General features: G+C 40.9%; 1 protein-coding gene and 1 long non-coding RNA gene across 2 annotated transcripts in view; both read left to right on the plus strand.

Annotated features, from left to right (window-relative positions):
* The first annotated feature begins 762 nt into the window (after positions 1 to 762).
* On the plus strand, positions 763 to 2,793 carry LOC122129004. The gene is made up of 2 exons (XR_006151723.1): positions 763 to 806; positions 2,567 to 2,793. It is a non-coding gene; the product is annotated as an uncharacterized LOC122129004 (long non-coding RNA).
* A 1,036-nt stretch (positions 2,794 to 3,829) lies between these two features.
* Positions 3,830 to 23,099, plus strand: part of LOC122129002 (NLR family CARD domain-containing protein 3-like) — a 30,367-nt gene continuing 11,097 nt past the window's right edge. Inside the window, exons 1-2 of the mRNA XM_042704052.1 lie at positions 3,830 to 5,893; positions 13,600 to 13,636. Of these exons, the coding sequence (XP_042559986.1) occupies positions 3,954 to 5,893; positions 13,600 to 13,636 (1,977 nt within the window). The 5' untranslated portion in view covers positions 3,830 to 3,953. The remainder of the gene's footprint in view (positions 5,894 to 13,599; positions 13,637 to 23,099) is intronic.

The raw sequence follows: 23,099 nt of genomic DNA on the forward strand, positions 1-23,099 counted from the left end.
CACAAACTGGAAAAGGGCAGTCAGAAACAGGAGTTGCGGTGAATATAACTTAGGAGTTTATTTTATAAACTGAGGGGAAAAGGGAGGGGGCGCACAAAGATAACTCAAAAAAAGCTTCACCGGACTGGCAGTTGGCGTCAGGGGCTCCGTCGGGCTCTTCCTGAGGCAAGAGAGAGAAAGACAGCGATTATTCCTCTTCAGAAAATACAAAAGGCAGGCCACGGGCCTCTTACCCAGAGACTGGCTGGGAAAGCGTCTGGTTCTCACTCCTCAGTAGCTCAAGACAGTCTGGCTTCCGTATCCTCTGGTTGAGGTTAAAAAGGCTCCTGATTGATTCAGTCCACCTGTGAGGGACAACCAGACACACCTGGGTGGGGAGGAGTTCCCTATGAGAATCCTCTGGGGTAGTACCGCCCATCCAACACCATGCCTCTTGATTGCCTTCGTTTGGCTGTGCTTAGCCATGTGGGGCACTGCTCACCGGCTGGGCCATCACAGTGTGTGTGTGTCTTGCAGGGCAACATGAGTGAAAACTCCCCTTTTTTGTCACTTGAGAAGAGGGGATTTGACCTTCTCACATGCAGATATTGTTATATAACATTAAGTGTGAACACATTCATTCTTTCATTCATTAATTCCACAGAGAAATGAGTGTCTGTTGATTGTTTTTTTGTGTCTCCTTGTGTTTGTAGACGACACACACACAGGCCTCCATCTCCAGTGCCCAGCTGTGTGTCTATGAAGAGTGACCAGTCCAAGGATTACCCAGTCAATTTCAGCAGTGAACCAGTTCCATCAGATCTAAAGTGAGTTTTCAGCCTTAAGGTGTTATGGAAGTTATTCAGACATGTCAGTCTTGTCACATACAATTATACAGACACACACACACATACACAGACACACACTCACTCACACACACTCTATTATAAAAGAGGACAGAAGAATGAGATACAAAAGCTGAAGGTTTAAGCTTCCAATCCGTACCAAAGCAAAGATATAACCTAAACTCCATAATGGAAACCATGTACAGGTGTATCTGTTAAGCAGAGGGTGTGTGTGTGAGAGTGGATGTGTGAATGTGTGTGTGTGTGTGTGAGAGTGAGTGTGTGTGAGTGTGTGAGTGTGTGTGTCTGTGTGTGTGTGTTTGTGTGTGTGTGTGTGTGTGTGTGTGTGTGTCTTTGTGTGTGTGTGTGTGATTCATTCTGCATTGGTGCAGTGTGAGGGACTGAGGCGGTCACCCCACGTTTTGGGATGTGGGCGACTGGACTTGGTGGTGTTGAGGGGGAGACCAAGTCTCTTGCAGGGCAACATGAGTGAAAACTCCCCTTTTTTGCCACTGTGAGAAGGGGGGGATTTGACCTTCTCACATGCAGATATTGTTATATAACATTAAGTGTGAACACATTCATTCATTCATTCATTCCACAGAGAAATAAGTCTATGTTGATTGGTTTCTTGTGTCTCATTGCGTTTGTAGACGACACACACACAGACCTCCATCTCCAGTGCCCAGCTGTGTGTCTATGAAGAGTGACCAGTCTATGCATTACACAGTCAATTTCAGCAGTGAACCAGTTCCATCAGGTCTAAAGTGAGTTTTCAGCCTTTAGTTTTTATGTCAGTTATTCAGACATGTCAGTCTTGTCACATGCAATTTGACAGACACAGACATACTCACACACACACACACACTCTATTATGAAAGAGTACTGTCAAGATGAGATAACGTTTATATATGTGTGTGTGTGTGTGTGTGTGTCTCTCTCTCACACACACACACACGCGCGCACACACACACACACACGCACGCACAAAGGATTCATATTGCACATGTTAAACAGAGCAACAGACCTCCATCTTCAAATATATGAAACAAGACTTTATGAAGCAAACATCACAATAAATTAGGCTCTGAAACAATACAACAATGTTGAAGCTTAAGATATTGTTAAGATATTGTTATTGTCATATTTTACAGTTGTCTGAAGAAGCTGATAAAACTGCAAGAACTGAAAAAATAAAACTGCTTATTTGACTAGGCAGAGAATACATTATATAATCTCCCCCAGTCTATGTCATTAGTATGTGTGTACATAATCAACATATTTATTTGGAAGTTGGCATCTCTCTGTTCTGACTGGACAACCTGTGGAACCTACTAGAACATCCTTTAGCTCCCCTCCAGTCATAGAGTGAGCCCTTTGGGGTTCAATCATATCCCCCTCCTTTTCAAGTTGGGTAACTTGAAGTGTCTATTTACATTTACATTGAGGCAGCTGATTACTACTTAATTTGTATGTACCTAAGGCCAGACATATAGATAGACATACCAAAGAAAGTCTACAGTTCTTCAGGGGTGGGGTGCCATGACTGTCCTGGAGGTCACACTAACTGGTGAAAACAGACATATTATTACAACATTCACTGTTGAATTAGTGTTGTGAAATGTATCCCAGTTGACTCAATGTAGGGTAATAGGGTAATACTGTATTTCCTTCACCATGGGTAAAAATCCTTTAAGTGTATTTATCAGTTATTAAGTTGGCTTCCTGTTATGCCTCTACAGTGAATTGAGTGCTGATCTGACTCTGGATCAGTCCAGGTGTGGAGTGTGTGAGAGGGTACTGAGGGACCCAGTCATCACCACCTGTGGACACAGTTTCTGCAGGCAGTGCATCAGCAGCTATTGGGAGCAGCCTGGACTACCAGGAGACCAAGCCTGTCCCCAGTGTGGAAAGACATGCAGAACTCAACCTCCTCTACAGCCTCTTCTGGATGAACACACAGACATGGTAGAAAGCAGCAGACACCTGTACACTGAACACACACCAGAAAGAAGAAGCAAACCAGGTGAGGATTTCCTGATATTTATACTTTAATGAGATCTGATGAAGGAATAGCTTAGAAGACAGGGGTCGGAAACCTTTTCAGCTGGCAGAGCCATTCAAAAAATTTTGTTACAGCCAGAAAAAAAGAAGAACAATTTATATAGTTTTAGCCAAGTTATTCTTATTCTCATTGTTGTTGTTTTTTGTGTACATCACAAGAAGATTATGAACACATGTCCCATGTGCAGCTCTCTCCTCATACGCATATTCATCAGTCCATTGGGGCTGGAAAGATCTCTACTTCTTGTCTGTCTTCCTTTCAGCCATTTTAGAAAGCTAACAACATTTTGAGTTGAGCTTTGAATAGTGAACTTGACTTGGATATGACCTAAACATCATCACTTTATTACAACAGAAATGTAAAATTAATTTAGAATCAGTGGTGTAGTGGGAGTCGTATGTGTGTTAAGGTTGTTTTGGAAAGTCCCTTATTTTGAATAAAATTGACCAATACAACATCATTTAAAAACTTTAATGGAACAGAAAACGTTGTTGATGGTGGCAATTATGTACATTGCAGGTAAAGCTAGCACAAACTTTGGTGTAGATTAAGTGCATGACAATGTGGTAGAGGTGGGTACATGTAGGCCGGGGGTTTCTACAAGTAGATCAGGTGGAGAGACTACAGCAGCATTCCACAACAAGTCTAACCATGTTGCAAACACAACATGAGGGTTTAGATTGGCTGGAACTTCCAACCGCTGGGCCATATAGCATTTACACAGGACTTCAAGTCAATAGGAGAATTAAATTATATACATTTAAACATTGACTTTATTCTGTAAGTCATTCAGTGGGATAATTCATAAATGCATTATTTTAATTTAGCTGACCAAATATTATGTACTACTACAACATCATTACTATAACTAATGATTTAAAGTAGACTAGGTGTAGTCATGGAGGTCCACAAATTACTTTCTAAATACCTTTCTAGATTCCCCATCCCTGGTCTAGATAATCAAACAGGGTTTTAGAGTGTAGATCTACAGCAGATAAGATGAATTCCATTTTAATGTGTAAGGAGCAACAGTAGTTTAAAGCAAATGGATATTTGTGTCTGGAATGTCAATGGTAATTTGGCGAAAGCAATCACAAATGAAAATCAATATTGTGATTAATAATACACATGATACTAATAGGTTACTTTGTTCATTTTTGTTCACAGCTGATGAAGTCCTGAGGAGAGTTATAGAGAAGCATAAAGCCAGTCTGAAGAGGAAGTTTGAGAACATATCTGAAGGCATCATCAAACCAGGAGCTGAGACACCCCTCAATAAGATCTACACAGAGCTCTACATTACAGAGGGAGAGAGTGAAGGGGTGAATAAGGAACATGAGGTTTGGCAGGTAGAGTCAGCATCCAGAGCACAAACCACAGAAGACACACCAATCAACTGCAATGACATCTTCAAGCCCTTACCTGGGCAGGAGAAGAACATCAGAACTGTGATGACCAAAGGTGTTGCTGGCATTGGAAAAACAGTCTCAGTGCAGAAGTTCATTCTTGATTGGATAGATGAGGTAGCCAATCAGAATGTAGACTTTATATTTCCCCTTCCTTTCCGTGAGCTGAATTTGGTCAGGAGTGATCAGTATAGTCTTCACAAGCTTCTGCTTGACTTCCATCCTGAACTGAAGGAGTTGAAGGATGGTGAAGAATACAACAACTGTCAGGTTGTGTTCATCTTTGATGGTTTGGATGAAAGTCTATTACCTCTGAATTACCAACAGAACATGATATCTGATTTAAAACAAACATCATCAGTGGATGTTCTGATGACAAGTCTCATTCAAGGAAGCCTGCTTCACTCTGCACACATCTGGATAACCTCAAGGCCAGCAGCAGCCGGTCAAATTCCTGCTCAGTGCATCGATCAGGTGACAGAAGTACGAGGGTTCAATGACCCACAAAAGGAAGAGTACTTCAGGAAGAGAATCAGTGATGAGAGTCAGGCCAGCAGAATCATCTCACACATTAAGGCATCCAGGAGTCTCCACATCATGTGTCACATTCCAGTCTTCTGTTGGATTGCAGCCACGGTCCTTCAGCAGATGCTGGACAAGACTAAAGACATTCCAAAAACTCTTACTGAGATGTTCATACACTTCTTGCTCATCCAGACCAGAAGGAAGGATCAGAAGTATCAGAGTGGAACTGAGACAGATGGAGAGAAACTTTTAAAATCTCAGAAAGAGATTTCACTGAAGCTTGGAGAACTGGCTTTCAAGAATCTAGAGAATGGCAATCTGATGTTTTATGACGAAGATCTGATAAAGTGTGGCATTGATGTCAGTGAAGCCTCAGTGTACTCTGGCATGTGCACTGAAATCTTCAAGGAAGAATCTCTGTTTCATGAGAGGAAGGTCTACTGCTTTGTGCATCTGAGCATCCAGGAGTTTCTGGCAGCTGTGTTTGTGTTTCACTCTTATGTGACAAAGAACCTCAAGGCACTGAAATCCCTCCTATGTGAAGAACATGAACCCAGTCCATCTGTTTTATCATCTCTTCAATCAGTGCTGGGCTTACAATCTAATGACCATCTACATGTGTTACTTAAGAGTGCAGTGGATGAGGCTCTGAAGAGCAGGAATGGACACCTGGATCTTTTCCTTCGCTTCCTTATGGGCATCTCTCTGGAGAGCAATCAGAGACTTTTGAAAGGTCTACTGAACCATGAATACAGCAGCTCAAAGAGCACCAAGGAAATATGTCAATACATTAAGAAGCTCAACAGCGAAGATCTCTCTCCTGAACGATGCATCAATCTTTTTCATTGCTTATTTGAAATGAACAATCATTCCATGGACAAAGAAATTAAGAAATATCTGGAGTCACCAAAGAACATCAAACTGAAATTGTCTCCTGCTCACTGTTCAGCACTGGCCCACATACTTCTGATGTCTGAGGAGGTGCTGGATGAGTTTGACCTGAAGAAATACAACACATCAGATGAGGGACGCAGGAGACTGATCCCTGCTGTGAGATGCTACAGAAGGGCACGGTGAGTTTCTAATGGAGATGGATAAACTTATTTGTTCATTGTTATTTGTGACAAAATGTGAACTTGTGTTGATTATGTCCCTTCCACTACAGAACTGTGCATTACTGATTCATAGTTTTGAGGTCACTGCGATCTACTGCTGACGTACAGTATGAAACATGTAAAGATACCAGCAGATGCATAAATGTGTCAGTCATGTGATAGGAGATAAATATTCCATTTTCACTGCAGCGCTTTGGTTGATAACTTGGCATGAAATTACACTTTACATTATTATATTGCTTAAATTTTAATGTAAGTTTGAATTTTTGTATTTAAGTCTGCCCTTTGTTAACAGTAAAGTCAGTATTCACAAATAGAGTAGTAACTGGTCTGGACTTATATGTGCATTTCTTGGAATGATCTACTAATCTAGTTATGCCCAATTGAGCCACTGTCTCTCAGTGATGCCTACTGTAAAAAAGTATGTAGGTGTAATGGCCGAAATATGCTTCTACGACTGCGTAGTTACACAGTTACGCAGTTGCTTTGATGGACTTGTGAACCTTTGACAGTTCTCCGACGGTTGGTGGCTGTTGCAAAGCAATTCACTGCCAGAACAGTCGGGGTACAACGTTTTTTCCTGAAGACCAGACAATCAAACAATCAAATTGCAACGCTGAAAAAAAAAGATGGCGGACCAAACTCCGTATATGGTCGTATTTGTACATAAAAGTTGTTTGTTTGACTTCAGAAGTTACAGAGAAATAGTGCAATGTAAAAAAGTTATTGTAACTGAAAAATACGTCTCAGGGGATTTCTAATCTATCTGCTATCTAATGTTAACATACTACTACCCACAAAGTAAACAGCGTTGTATTGACGGATTGACGGAGACGGAAAGTTACAAAATTGCACGTGCAGGTGCACGTCAGGCCAGGGAGAGGTGCTCGGAGAGGGTTTGCAATGACGGAGAGGGCTCTACGTGTCTGCGTAAAAGGCTGACTATAAATTACGCTTAAGTATCTGGTGAAGTATCTATATGGTGAATAGTGTTATGCCATGGTAACTATCTGTCTTGCATGTATATGTATGTGTGTGTGTGTGTGTCTGTCTTTGTGTATTTGGGATGTATCTGAATACGTTATTGAGGAAAGGAAAAATAATGCAATGGAAATAAATAGTATTTGCTGTATGTAGCCATCAGCCATAATGGAGTTTTGGAATGGAATGGAATTCTGACTTAGCGTCCACTAACACCCAACCAAGTTTTTCACGGTTAAACGGCAAACTTTTTTGTTGTTTCTTATTATTCCATGTTCACCAGTTAGAAGGCGTTGGGGGGGGGGTTCAAAGATTGAGATGATAAAAACTGTATGAGAAATACATTTAATAATTCATAGTTATAAGTTATATGCCAATATGAAATCTGCACCACTAGTGTGTAGGAGTAGTGTGCACATGAATGCCAATACATGGACGTAGTTATTGCCCAAGACGACCAGCTTCCACGACTTCTAGCTTTCCCAGGATTCCGTCTCCTGGGAGACAACTTCAGAGCTTTCCTTGTCCACTGGGTTCCGACTCCAGGAAGTTCCTGGTCTAGCTCCATGCCCACGACCCCAGGTCTTCTGTGACTGTCTCTGTATTGTTCCGCACCCCTGCGTGCAGGTTTTTCCTGGTTCTTGTGCTTATGTTCAAAGTTTATTCCATAGATCTCCATTGTTAGCCCTTGTAGTATCCGTGAGTTAAATCCTAATTCACTTATTGTCGCGTTTGCGTTTACTGGAGTTCAACGCCATTTATCTTAGTTTTGATTCTTGTTAGCCTTTTGAGTTCATAACGTTTGTCCATCTTTGTGTAATTACAAAGCTTGACTCTATGTGGTTTTGGTTTCTGTATCTTTTTATTTCGTTTCTGTATAATCCTTGTCTTAGTCTTTTCGTTGAATGTGTATTCCTGAGTTCTGTTCAGTTATATAAGTTCTTAGAATTGTCTTGTGATCCTGTAGTTCCAAAGTTAGACTATGTGTAGTTTTCGTTATGTCTGTTCCTGCCTAGTCTTGTTCTTGTTAGTCATTCATACTGCTGATCGTGTTCCCCATTTGTTTGTGAGTCCGCCTTGTGTGTGACTTTTCCCATATTCCCTGGCTAGATCCTCAAATAAACTCTGCTTTTTCCGGAAAACACCCATCTAAGCCTTGATGTTCTGTGACAGTTTTTGTATTAGTATGCCATTACTGTCATGTAAAATGTAGCAATGCATTTATAAATCTAAAGGGAAAACTCAGCCCTACTTCAACTGGAATATTTTACTTCTTTCACCCCTCTCACTGAGAGTGAGGTCTCCAAACTCCTAACATATAACCGTCCTACTACATGCCCGTTGGATCCTATCCCATCCAATATCCTTCAAGCCCTATCGCCTACCTTCTTACCAGCAATCACACATGTGATTAATGCTTAATTTACTTCTGGAACATTTCCCTCTTTATTCAAAGTGGCTCGGGTAACACCACTGCTCAAAAAGGTATCTCTCGATCCCAATCATGTAGAAAACTATCGGCCGGTCTCACTTCTCACACTCCAATCGAAAACCTTTGAGAGGGCAGCTTCCAAACAGGTCACAGAGTTCCTGTCAAGGAACAATCTCATGAATCCAAACAAGTTTGGTTTAAAAGCGGTCACTCAACTGAAACAGCCCTGTTTTCTGTGACAGAGGCCCTAAAAACATTTAGAGCATCAGCTCAATCCTCGGTTCTCATCCTTTGACTTATCGGCCGCTTTTGACACAGTCAACCACCGCATCCATCTGTCTATACTGTCAAGTATGGGAATTTCTGGCAGGGCACACTCCTGGTTTGAATCTTACCTCACTGGACGCTCATTCAACGTGTCATGGCAAGCTGTCTGTACCTCACCACAGGGGTGCCCCAAGGCTTGGTGTTGCCATTTACACCACCTCGTTGGGCCGAATCATCTATTCGCATGATTTTTCATATCACTACTATGCATATGATACCCAACTGTATCCGTCTTTCCCTCCTGACGACACTACTGTCTCGGCATGGATCACGGATTGTCTCTCTGATATATCTACATGGATCGCCATCTTCGACTTAATCTAGCCAAAATGAAACTGTTGGTCTTTCCAGCCAAACAGGCTATACACCGCAACATCGATATACAAATTGACTCCTTATCATATGCTCCATCCAAAGCAACAAGAAATCGAGGTGTCAACTAACATTCACCAACCACATTGCCGATGTCTCTCGGTTATGCCGCCTCGCTCTATTCAACATTTGCAAAATCAGGCTGTACCTAACCCAGTATGCCACCCAGCTGCTGGTACAAACCTTGGTGATTTCCCTCCTAACGGGCCTGCTGGCATGCGTGGTGAAACCACTACAGATTATCCAGAACGTGGTGGCACGTCTGGTGTTCAACCAATCGAAAAGTTGGCACACGTCACCCCGCTACTCATTGAGCTCCACTGGCTGCCTGTAGCTGCTCGCACTAAGTTCAACTCACGTATGCTTGCTTACAGAGTGATTGCTGGTTCTGCTCCCACCTACTTAAATGCTCTTGTGAGGGCAAAAGTTAACCCACAAGATGTTGCGCTTGTCTAATGGGATCGTTTAGCACTGCCGTCTGTGCAAGTATGGCAATCTAGACCAGTGGTTCCCAAACTTTTCTGGCTCACGGCACCCCTAAACATATCTCTCTCCATCCACGGCACCCCTATTTTTGACTTTTTACTCTCAACCTCCTTTGTGTCATATTTGTACTTTATGCCATTTGATTTAACCTGGTAATATGTTGAATAGGCTATAACTGCTTTTATTATAGGCATTACATTGAGAAGGTGAGGTTTATCTCATTTTTGTTATATTCAAATGAACCACTCTCTTTAATTCAACTCATTTAATAGAACTTTTGAATAAATAGTGAACAGAATATGAACAGACAACGTCTGTCCCTCTCACAACTATATCACAGCCAAAATACGTATTGGTAATAATCGAGAAATAAACTGGCAGCAACAAAACATATCAGGAACAAACCTTCAATATAAAGTTCACAAAAATATAGTTATACAACTTATAAACTTAATGGGACACATGTGCCTGTCTCTGACTGCAGAGTTTGTCAATGCGAGGAGGGATTGTGGACAGTGCAACACGGAGGTCCTGTTCAACTGACAGCCTTTGCCTCAGTTTATTCTTTATGTATGTGAGAGAGGAGAAAGCCAGTTCACAGAGGTAGGAGGTGGGGAATTGGATCAGCACATTTATAGCACTCTCTGAAAGTGAGGGATATTCCTGACCCACACGCAGCCAAAATGTGTCCAAAGACAGTTCACTGTGTTGCAACTTGAGTGTGCGGTCCATTTGCAATTCAGCAAGCTCATCCTGTCCTTCTGATGACAGGCATCTCGCTGCTGATTCAGTGGCAAGAGAGTGAAATGGATCTCGAACCCAATCAAATTCCTCGTTTTTGTGGGGGAAATAGGTCTCAAATCTTTTCTTCAGGGCAGATAAATGTGCAGATATTGAATAAAAAAAACTGCAGACTTGTCAGTAGTATTGGTAGCTGTCAGTGGAAACATGTCGATGTTTTTTTTAGCCACTCTTTGTCGCCACAGAGCTAATTTTGACCTAAATCCATTGATTTTGTCTGTTGCAGACAGAACAGTTTCGTTCCTCCCCTGCATTTTCGCATTTAGCTCATTCATGTGGGCAAAAATGTCAGCTAAGTAAGCGAGTTGAAGCCACCAAAAGTCTTTGAAAGGAAGGTCATGGTCCCTCGCAAATGCCTGCAACTCTTCTCTTAGTTCATAAACACAGGCCAGGGTTCTCCCCCTCGATAACCACCTGACTTCTGTGTGCAGTAAGAGACCCTGATGTTCTGAACCCATTTCACTGCAGAGGGTAGTGAATAATCGTGTTTGAAGGGGACGTGACTTACCGTAATTAACTATTTTTACGACCTCATTCAAAACATCTGTCAGGTCTGGAGGCATCGTTTTTGCAGTTAGAGCCTCCCGATGCAACATGCAATGCGTCGCTACCATGGTAGGATTCTTCTGCTTGGCTTTTGTTACGAAGCCTTTGACCCGACCGGTCATCGAGGCCGCCCGTCAGTGCAAACACCTACGCACATATCCCAACTGAGATCATGATTCGTCAAGTACTCGTCTGTCACCCTGAATATCTCATCTCCGGTAGCATGGTTGTCCAGTTCTTTGCAAAATAAAAAGTTCTCTGTAAATTTGTCCTCATCCACGTATCTCACGTTAGCTATCAGCTGGCAAAGGCCACTAGCATCAGTGGACTTGTCTATTTGAAGCGCAAATTTCCCCCTTTGCCGTAGTTTCTCATTCAGCACAGATTCCATGTCCTCCGACATGTCATCAATGCGACGTTTGATCGTGTTATCAGAGAGGGGGATTTTATCAATTTATTTTGCAGCATCTGGCCCTAGCATTACCTCAACCATTTTTTTGCAGGCTGGTAATATGAGCGACTCTGCTAACGTGTGTGGCTTTTTAGATTTAGCCAGCAACTCGGCAACTAAAAAACTAGCCTTTTGTGCCTTCTCACACACACGCACGGTAGAAAGCATACGTTTGCTCTGTGTGATATTCTGTGTTTTAGGCCTTTTGAAATATTCAATATCTTTGTTCTGGTGTGCCGGGTGCTTGGTCTCCAGGTGCCTTGCCAACTTGCTAGGCACCATGGCTGCATTAGCCAACGTCTCCCTGCAGACCAGGCATACTGGTGTGGGGCACGTTACCTCGCCACATCAAGTGAACCCATACTGGAGGTACGAGTCGTTATAACGCCTCCATTTTCTCTTTGCTGACTTCGATTCCGCGTTAGTGGAACGAGCTGCCTAGCACTACCAGAGCTTTTTTCTGTTTCTTATGTAAAATAGTATTTATTGTTACACTAGGTTCTATTGCTCGTAGCTTGATTGTTCTGTCCCTTGTACGTCACTTTGGATAAAAGTGTCTGCTAAATGACTAAATGTAATGTAAATGGAATATTTAACCTTTCATTATAATGATTTATCAGGACACCTTCAGAAAGGTATTGCTTTTTTGTAATTCCAGATTACTATTATGTCATATGCCTACCACCCACACCGGACCCCCTCCAATTCGCCTACCGCCAGAACAGGAGCACGGAGGATGCCATCTCCACGGCACTACACTCCGCCCTTTCCCACCTGGACAACAGTAACACATATGCGAGACTGTTGTTCATAGACTTCAGCTCTGCATTTAACACCATAATCCCCTCCAAACTGATCACTAAACTCAGTGATCTAGGCATCAACACCTCCCTCAGAAACTGGATTCTGGACTTCCTAACCAACAGACCCCAGTCTGTCAGGTTAGACAACAACACCTCCTCAACCCTCATCCTGAACACTGGTGTCCCACAGGGCTGCGTGCTGAGCCCTCTCCTCTACTCCCTCTTCACCCACGACTGCACAGCTGTACATGGTTCTAATACCATTGTAAAGTTTGCAGACGACACAACGGTGATTGGCCTCATCAGCAACAACGATGAGTCGGCCTACAGGGAGGAGGTTCAGCACCTGGCAGAGTGGTGTGCCAATAACAACCTGGCTCTCAACACCAAGAAGACCAAGGAGCTCATTGTGGACTTCAGGAGGACCAAAGGTGGCGCACACACCCCGATCTGTATCAACGGGACGGAGGTGGAGCGTGTCGCCAGCTTTAAATTCCTGGGTGTCCACATCTCCGAGGACCTCTCTTGGACCCTCAACACCTCAACCATAGTCAAGAAGGCTCACCAGCGTCTCTTCTTTCTGAGGAGATTGAAGAAGGCCCATCTGTCTCCTCAGATACTGGCGAACTTCTACCGCTGCACCATTGAGAGCATCCTCACCAACTGCATCTCAGTCTGGTTAGGCAGCTGCTCTGTTGCGGACCGCAAAACACTCCAGAGGGTAGTGAAAACTGCCCAACGCATCACTGGCTCCCCACTCCCCACTCCCCACCATCGATGCTGTCCAGCGCAAGAGATGTCTGCGGAAGGCGCGCAGCATCGAGAAGGACAGCTCCCATCCCAACCACAGACTGTTTGCCCTCCTCCCCTCAGGGAGGCGCTACAGGGCCCTCCGTTCCCAGACCAGCAGGCTCAGGAACAGCTTCTTCCCTGCGGCTGTCACCCTGCTGAACTCTGCACCACGGTGATAGTTCCCCCTGGCTACCCCCTCACACTCCTTCCTGTATTCCCCTCTCTACCCTGGCTTGACTGCCACACACCTACCTCCAGCCACTGAACATTTGCACTAAATTGTTCATTGTATATATCTATTTATGTTAAATTGTTGTCATCCATATTCATCGTACTTATATCTTATCATGTCTCCTACCTCATAACCTCTACTGCCACCTTCACCTGTACTTCATCTGCACTTTACACATATCTATATCACATCTGCACTAATCACCTTTATTGCTGCTCATGTTCTTACTGCTCATACCACTTATATCTTATGTCATACTGTATATACCATACTTATCTATATTTATATAACCATTTGCACATACTCTGCACTCTTCTACTTTGCACTTCTGGTTAGATGCTAACTGCATTTCGTTGCCTCAGTACCTGTACTCTGTGCAATGACAATAAAGTTGAATCTAATCTAATCTAATCTAATCTAATGTGTCACTATGTTTTGCAGACTTGCTGAATGCAAACTCACAGATAAGTCCTTTGGAATTGTGGCTACTGTTCTACAGTCACCAAACTCCCTGACAGAGCTGGACCTGTGTAACAGTGACCTGGGAGATTCTGGATTTCAGCTTCTCTCTAACGGACTGTCTAGTCCCCACTGCAAACTGCAGACATTAAGGTTGGTGTTATACATGTCCTTATTGTCATTCATTTTCTGATTATTTATGTAGCCCTTAACTATGATTTATGTTGTTATATAAGAGTAGTTCAGATACAATTATATTTGAAAAACATTACAGACATTTTATGAAAAATATAGGAAATAGATTAATTATTAAGTACTAGAGTTGAGCTCATAATAACCATGACAACATAACAGTGGAACTGTTCACATCACATTTTCTTGTAAATGTACCAGTGAACATCTTACCCTGCCTACATCACTGTACTTGGGTGTGAAATAAAATTTTCTATAGAGTGGTCAAATCACAAAAATAACTAATCCATCTGACTGATTAAATGTCTGACGCCAGATCTTTTTGGTCAAATTCAGTGAATTGTTCCTCAATGCTTTAGCAGCCTGTTCTTTGTGTGAACAGGCTCAAAATATACTCCAGTGTTGTGTTTGTTTGTGTGTGTGTGTGTGTGTGTGTGTGTGAGAGAGTATTAGGGATATATCTATATATATGTTAATGAGGAAAGGCAAAAATAATGCGATGGAAACAACTGCTATTTTCTGTATGTAGCCATCAGCCATAATGGAGTTCTGGAATAGAACGGAATTCTGACTTAGGGTCCAATGGCAAACTTTTTTAGTTGTTATTATTATTCCATGTTCACCAGTTAGAAGGCGGGGGGGGGGGGTACAAAGAGAGAGATGAAAAGAGCAGTATGATGATGATGTTTTGAGAGCACAACAATTGCATTGTAAATGAATATTAGCATAGAAGATGCAAAGCTTGCTCGATTCTACATAACTTCAGGTATAAACCCTGTTCTTCTATCTGAATGATAGATAATGTTATTGGTTCAACAGATGCAGATAATGGCGTCTCTCTACACCACTAGTGTGTAGGTGTATTGTGCACATGAATGAACTGTGTAGTGGCATGACAGGGGTCGAAGCTCTTCATGTAACAATATATGTCATGAATGTCAAGTTAAATTTAGAAGTTCATTTTTAAAACTTAAGGATTGTTGGGAAAACATACTAAAGTAGTGTACACATCAATTAACTGAGACCTGTAGAGGAATGTCAGTTGTGTGTTACTCCTTTTTACAGGCTGCTGTGGACATTTATATGAGGGAACTGTGAGGACTGTGGCAATATAGGGGTAGACCATGTTTGTATTTTATTTTGTCTTTTGTCACTATGTTTTGCAGACTTGCTGAATGTACTCTCACAGATAAGTCCTGTGGAATTGTGGCTACTGTTCTACAGTCACCAAACTCCCTGACAGAGCTGGACCTGTGTAACAGTGACCTGGGAGATTCTGGATTTCAGCTTCTCTCTAACGGACTGTCTAGTCCCCACTGCAAACTGCAGACATTAAGGTTGGTGTTATACATGTCCTTATTGTCATTCATTTTCTGATTGTTAGTTAAGGGCTACAGAAATACATTTTCTTGTAAATGTACCAGTGAACATCTTACCCTGCCTACATCACTGTACTTGGGTGTGAAATAAAATGTTCTATAGAGTGATCAAATCACAAAAATGACTAATCCATCTGACTGATTAAATGTCTGACGCCAGATCTTTTTGGTCAAATTCAGTGAATTGTTCCTCAATGCTTTAGCAGCCGGTTCTTTGTGTGAACAGGCTCAAAATATACTCCAGTGTTTGTGCACAGTCCTGGCTCTGTAAATGTGAAACAAACATAGTGGATCTGACTGAACCAGGCACTTTCCCAGCCAATCAACACATTGCCTAAGGAGCATGGAAGGGAGGAGTGTAAAATGATTGGAGGTTGATCTAAATTATCAACAAGATTTCACAATAATTGTGGACCCTTATTTTTCTTTTCACTGCAGAAAGGGAATGAATAGGTTCCTTTAGGCATTCAGCCATTAAGAATGTTGTAATTAATCAGAAGTAAATGTAAAAATAGCACTAACTCTTGATAGGTGTTTCTGTTGATTTTATCTCACCTGATCTACAAAGAGGCCTGTAGCCTGACTCTTTGTAAGGCCTACTGTGAAAAAGTATGTAGGTGTAAGTATCTGGTAGTATGGCTACATACAGAACATAGACACACTATGTGGTGAATAGTGTTATGCCATGGTAACTATCAGTGAAGGAAATTTTTTTTTTTTGCATTTATATGTGTGTGTGTGTTTGTTTGTGTGTGTGTGTGTGTGTGTGAGTATTAGGGATATATCTATATATATATATGTTAATGAGGAAAGAAAAAAATATGTGATGGAAACAACTGCTATTTTCTGTATGTAGCCATCAGCCATAATGGAGTTCTGGAATAGAACGGAATTCTGACTTAGGGTCCAATGGCAAACCTTTTTAGTTGTTTCTTATTATTCCATGTTCACCAGTTAGAAGGGGGGGGGGGGGTACAAAGAGAGAGATGAAAAGAACAGTATGAGAAATATATTTCATAATTAGTAATATGCTAATATTAAATCAAGTTGATGTTTTGAGAGCACAACAATTGCATTGTAAATGAATATTAGCATAGAAGATGCAAAGCTTGCTCGATTCTACATAACTTCAGGTATAAACCCTGTTCTTCTATCTGAATGATAGATCATGTTATTGGTTCAACAGATGCAGATAATGGCGTCTCTCTACACCACTAGTGTGTAGGTGTATTGTACACATGAATTAACTGTGTAGTGCAGTGGTCACCAAACTTTTTTGGCCAAAGATCACAAACTCTGCCTTGGTGACAGGCAAGATCTACCTATTGAGGCGTTGAGAGAAAAAGACTGTCCAGACTGTACTTACAAATTAACTTTTTATTTAGCCTAATTGTAATTGAGTGAAATTAAACACTTTGGTCCAGCTTTCAAATTGATGTGACCAAGAACACACTAAATCACTTAATTTCAGTGCAACATAAAAAGGAAAATATTTGTTAACCGCACACAATATGAACAAGAAAAAACACATTTGAAATGAGCAGGCTGGATATGAACTGCTTTATTTATCAACTCAAGTTACAACACAACACTGACAATCTTTGTTTTCAGATCATTTGACAGTTGTTTTGAGGCCCCCATGTTGCCACTCTTCAGAGGAGAATCAAGGAGAAGCACATCTTGCAATTGGCTACCTTAGATAGTTTTTCTAATGATTGAATGCACCTTTCTATGGAATTGAAGGCTTAACAAGCTAATCAGACTAATTATGTGTTGCAATTATTCAGTATTGAGTAGTTATAGGTATTCAAATCATGAAAATGATTAGGGTGCCTAAATATTTGCACAGCCTATTTTTCACATTTGATTTAATTTCAAATACTGCTACACTAAATATCTTTGTCTGGAAAACACCCCAGTACTCAGTGTTAAATAGAAAATGAATAATATACCACTGTGATCTTTTTTTGGTGAAGACAGAGTAAATTATCATGCAGCCTCAGAGGGTGCCAAAACTTTTAATAGGACAGTATGCGTGCATATTAATATTTCGAAAACCAACACGGTAATTGGAATGAAGTGGGAGTGGCAGATAACTAACATAAGCGCAAACGTACTCATGTAATGTCACCTTTAACATTAATATTAATATTTAGAAACACGTTGCAGTGTTAAACGAGTCGTCGACAAATATCTGTCTCGAAAACCGTTCATTTGGGTAAGCTAATACATAACGTTAATCTATAAATAGACTTAGGATATCGGTTTATTTAACAAACTGGCCGATAATCAAGATAACAACGACATCCAAGGATGTTATGCACGCGAGTTGAGCCTAGTTGCGAGCTGTCAGACTGTTGGAAATCTCTCTACATTGGTCAGACATTCTGCAACTTTACCCAATCCGACTGAACATGTTGAACTCTTCCGACAGTACCTGACAATGACCAACAAACACCAACTGCTGGCGCACACTGACCCAACTGTCGGTGTTGGTTGGCGTTTGTTGAAGAATGTTGGCGTTTGACTTGGCAGTGTGCAAGCTGCTTTAGAAGGGGCATTTAGTGGGAAGGCCTGAATTTGTGAAAAATCGTTGGTGATTACGTTCATATCAACTCTACGGACATCCTCAGATTTAAATAGCTGGCGTTCATGAATTAGGCGGAGATCTTTTCTGACGTTGGTCTTCCGAAGTCCGTTAGAAAACATTTCAGAAGACACTTCAGAAAATGTTCAATTTTTTTTTTTTTTTTTCTGTATTTGAAAAAATAAATAATTTGGAGATCGACAGGGAAGGTCTTCGAGATCGACACGTCGATCGCAATCGACAGGTTGGCGACCTCTGGTGTAGTGGCATGACAGGGGTTGAAGCTCTTCATGTAACAATATATGTCATGAATGTCATGTTAAATTTAGAAGTTCATTTTTAAAACTTAAGGATTGTTGGGAAAACATACTAAAGTAGTGTACACATCAATGAACTGAGACCTGTAGAGGAATGTGAGTTGTGTGTTACTCCTTTTTACAGGCTGCTGTGGACATTTATATGAGGGAACTGTGAGGACTATTTATGTAACCCTTAAATATGATTTATATTGTTATATAAACGTAGTATGTCGCTCTGGATAAAAGCATCTGCTAAATGTAAATGTAAAATATATTGATAACCAGACTCTGCTAATGTTGCTGACTTTTAACAGTATATCTTTTTTTCTGCTTCCCTTCACATAAGATTCTAATTCAATTCATACCTGTTCATTTTGAGTCTCTCATCCCTCTCAGAGTTTCTGCTTTTCTGCATTGCCCAAAATACTGATGTAGACCCATATTCAGCAAAGAAATTACACTGACAAGTATTATTGGCAGAATATGTGTGCGGGCGGAGGGGGCGTGGCGGCGGTTACAAACATGAAAAAGAAGGGTACGGGACTGTAAAATGTTTTGGGAATCACTGGCACATCAGTGGGCCGCGGATTACTTTCTGGTCAGAATGGTGGTCCCTGGGACAAAACCAGTTGAAAACCCCTGCTGTAGAGGAATGTGAGGTGTGTGTTACTCCTTTTTACAGACTGCTGTGGACATTTATATGAGGGAACTGTGAGGACTGTGGCAATATAGGGGTAGATCCTGTTTGTGTTTTAGTACGCCATTACAGGACACCTTCAGAAAGGCATTGCTTTTTTTTAATTCCAGATTAATATTTTGTCTTTTGTCACTATGTTTTGCAGACTTGCTGAATGCACACTTACAGATAAGTCCTGTGGAATTGTGGCTACAGTTCTACAGTCACCAAACTCCCTGACAGAGCTGGATCTGTGTAACAATGACCTGGGAGATTCTGGAGTTCAACTTCTCTCTAATGGATTGTCTAGTCCCCACTGCAAACTGCAGACATTAAGGTTGGTGTTATACATGTCCTTATTCTCATGAATTTTTTGATTATTTCTGTAGCCCTTAACTATGATTTATATTAGTAGTACGCTGGAAACTGTGAGGACAACTCAGCACCACTTTTATTTGCCTCTATCCTTTCATTTCTATTGATTTCTCAGGACACTTTGTGAACAGCATCACCTTTCATTTTAAAGTAATATTTAGTCTTTTATTATGCTGTTATACAGACTTTCTGAATGCACACTATTAGATAAATCCTGTTTTTTCCTATCCCTCCAACTCCTAAAATGGAGGATGATAAATCTATGGGAACTGATGCATTTTCAATTTAGTCAGGACCATTCTCATCTAGTAACAATTTACAAGTAATTAGAGTATTGAGAAGATACATCGGTAATCTGCTCATCATAGCGATAAGTATCAGTTTATCACACAGCGGCTTTAACCACCCAAACAACCATCCACCAAAGGTGGTAAGTGGAATAATAGTGAAAAGGTAACAGTACCGTGCTCTCAACATTTCCCATTTGACACTACTAATTAGCAAAACTAGACAGCAAAGGACTTAGGTCGAATAAAAGTTACAAATGGATCTAGATGGACAATTGGACAGTGACTTCAGATCAAGTGTAGCTTCCATATTTATTGCAGATGGAACAAGAGAACCAATGGGCGAGGCAGAGATAAGGTGACACGATTAAAGGTACAGCAAAAGGCGATTCACCATTAGGTAGAAGGTGCTTCTCCCAGAGTGAGCAGACGTATGGGTCCGTATATATACACCTCAGAAAGGTTCCCTTTAGTTGGAAAGATAGTGTAGGAAGAGGCACTGCCCCTACATAGACCAGCAGGGAGAGAAGTGGGTAGGGGGGCTGCCCCTACATAGACCAGCAGGGAGAGTTGTGTGTGGTAAAGGTCATGAGTTTTTTCAACATTAAATGTATCAGTTGTTTGTGTATGAAAGGCGGTGGTATAAGCAGAACACAGCTGTGGGACTAAAACAGATCCATTTACCAACTTATCTACACTTGCACAACTAAGATTGGTTCATTTCAGCCTATTCAGATACCTCTACAGTTGATGGGATAACATGCAAGAGTGTAGCTCTCATATGTACTGCAGATGGAAAACAGACAAACATTGGCGAGGCAGAGATAATGTGACACGATTAACAGCAAAAGGCTAGACAGTTTACTGGTTATATAGAGCACTTTAGGTGATCCCTTATCATAAAAGGTGAATATACCAGGGATGGGCAGTATTACTAGATGTAATTATAATATCTATTTAAAATGCAGAATAGTATTTAGTCATTTGTATTTGATTGGCCTTATAAAATGGTTATGTAATTTGTATCAAAATAGTATAGTGTTGAATATTTCCGCATACTATATTCTAAAAATACTATCAGTATATTTTGAGAATGAAGGATGGAGGATGGGGGAGGAGGCGGGAGGAACCAGTACAGATCCACAGAGGTGCACTATTAAAAGGTATTCTGTGACTCGAACATAGAAATGTATTGCAATAGTGACATCTTCTGGTCACTTATTAGGGCTGAAAAACCATTGAAGCTGACATTGTGCGTCTGAATTAACTTTTAAAATGGCATGAATGCAAATGTGGCCAGGCAAACAGCAAGAATACTGTATCCAAATGGAATGGAATGGAATAATTCTGCCCTGATATTTTCTCAAAAACGGTTTCATCGTGATATGAAACAATGTTGCTGTCAACAATACTTATAGCCTCTATACAAGTTTTAATGGATTTGCATTTAACCATGAGAACACACTCAGTTGCCAGTTGATCATGTACACTTAGTGAAAACTAATGCAGTCTAGTGCAACAGCCCTTCAATAAATCCCCCTTCATGATTATTCTAATGTTAACTTTATGTGAGGTGCCAATTCAACTATGCCATCATTTTGAAGGATGTAGTTTGTGGTTTTGTTAAAGTGTATTTTTTTTTTTTTGGGGGGGCTTTTTGTGCCTTTAATCGATAGTGCAGTGAAGAGTGGGACAGGAAATGAGAGGGAGAAGAGCTGGGGAGTGGACAGGAGAAATGACATCGGGCCGGATTCGAACCCGTGTCCTCCATGGGCGTCAAGCTCGAATGTGGTCGGGGCTACTGCTTGCGCCACAGTGCCCCCCTAAATTAAGCTGTATTGAATTTTTAGCCTCACTGATTGAAATAGGCTGGTCAAATTAATAGAAACAAGTGTAAGTAGGCCTGCAACAGTGTTAATTTCGTTGACGAAAACTATGACGAAAAATATTCGTTAACGACCTTTTTCCCGTGACTAAAACGAGACTAAGACGTGACGAAAACGGATCTTTCTAAATAAAAACTATGACTAAATCTATTTTAACTTTCGTTGACGAGACGAGACGAAAATGTTGGTCACAATTTTTTTTTTCTTCTAAACTTGTATGCACATGATTGGTTGAATGTTGCCCGGTCCTGTATCTATCCCTCCTCCACATGCAAGTGACGCCCTAACAAACGTCATGATGGCTGAAGTTCAGGCACTCGGTACTGGAAGAAAAATAAGAATAGATATCTGGACAGTCTTTAATTATAACTTGACAGAAAATAAAACACAATGCACCGCAATAACCGGAGAGAAACCTTGTGGCTTCAAAATAGGTGGGAAGAACACAACAAGAGGCACCTGAAAGCGCACAAGACAACCCTGCCATTTGCCTAGGTAAATTAGCTAGTAACTGTCAATGATAATTAGCTAATGTTAACTAGTTATTCGAATATATTAGCCAACGTTAAGTTAACTTCAAAGGGGCAGTCGAGTGTATAGGTTGTGTCAGCTTGGATAACTAGCTAGTCATTTTCGATTGAAACCTCCCGTTTGGCTTGGCAAATGAGTTCCAAAACTTTTAGCTAGCTAACGTTAGCTAACTATGAGGTAGCATAGCTAAGTTATACTAGCTATCGATAGCTAGCTAAGTTATACTAGCTATCGATAACTGGCTAGTAAACGCATTGCAGAATGGACTATAGGACAGGCCACGCATGACATTATTCAAGAAAAAATGTATTAATATGTGATTGGTTTACATATCCTTGTCTATTTATGCAATTGTTATTATCATTGGCACTACTTTCAACTCTCAAACTATCCGTCTAGCTAAATATGTTGGTTATCAGATTGCACAGCAATTCATATGGAGGATATGTGTTTGATTTAACTAAGGCCAGGTAGACATAGTAGTTGTATTGTGTTATCACATCATTTGAATCTTCAAAATCTAGACTTGTTATTCTCTTATATTTTATTGATAATACTTTTAATTAAGTATTGCCTTAAAATTATTATTTACATTGAATTCATTGGAATTCAGCTGTAATCATATACTAGGAGATCTGTATCTTAGAGACTAATTGCATCCACAGTTTAAGTACTGCAAGCTTGACTATTATGCAGTTGTAAACACAAGGGGTCCCCGGGCCTGAGAAGGGAAGGAAAGGAGTTTAATGTGGCTATAAGATAGACTTTTAAATGTGACTAAAACTAGACTAAAATGTAATGAGACTTCGTCGACTAAAACTAGACTAAAATGTTCTGAGCTTTCGTCGACGAAAACTAGACTAAAACTAAGGAGGATAAAAATGACTAAAACTAAATCTAAAATAGCTGCCAAAATTAACACTGGCCTGCAATGCAATATAATTCAACAGCACCTCAAACTGCAGCCTCCAAAATGAATACACTGGATCAACAGCTTTCCATATTACTTTAAACAAATCATGAAGACAAGATTTATAGCAGGACTGGTGCATTCGTTTTAGCGTTACTGGCACCTGTATTATTTTGCCTGGAAGAGGGACAAAGGCCTTTTAAGGGGAATTACCTAAATGTAGGTTATGTTTTTATCATCCAGAGGTGTTATTATAGTGTTTATACATAGTTATAATAGTGCAAAAGAAAGACATAATTGCACCCCACAGCATTTTTCATTTAAACCGGCCTTTTAAAAACAGCATGTAAAGGAGATTCT

This window comes from Clupea harengus, unplaced genomic scaffold (genome assembly GCF_900700415.2).
Source record: "Clupea harengus unplaced genomic scaffold, Ch_v2.0.2, whole genome shotgun sequence".
Lineage (NCBI taxonomy): Eukaryota > Metazoa > Chordata > Actinopteri > Clupeiformes > Clupeidae > Clupea > Clupea harengus.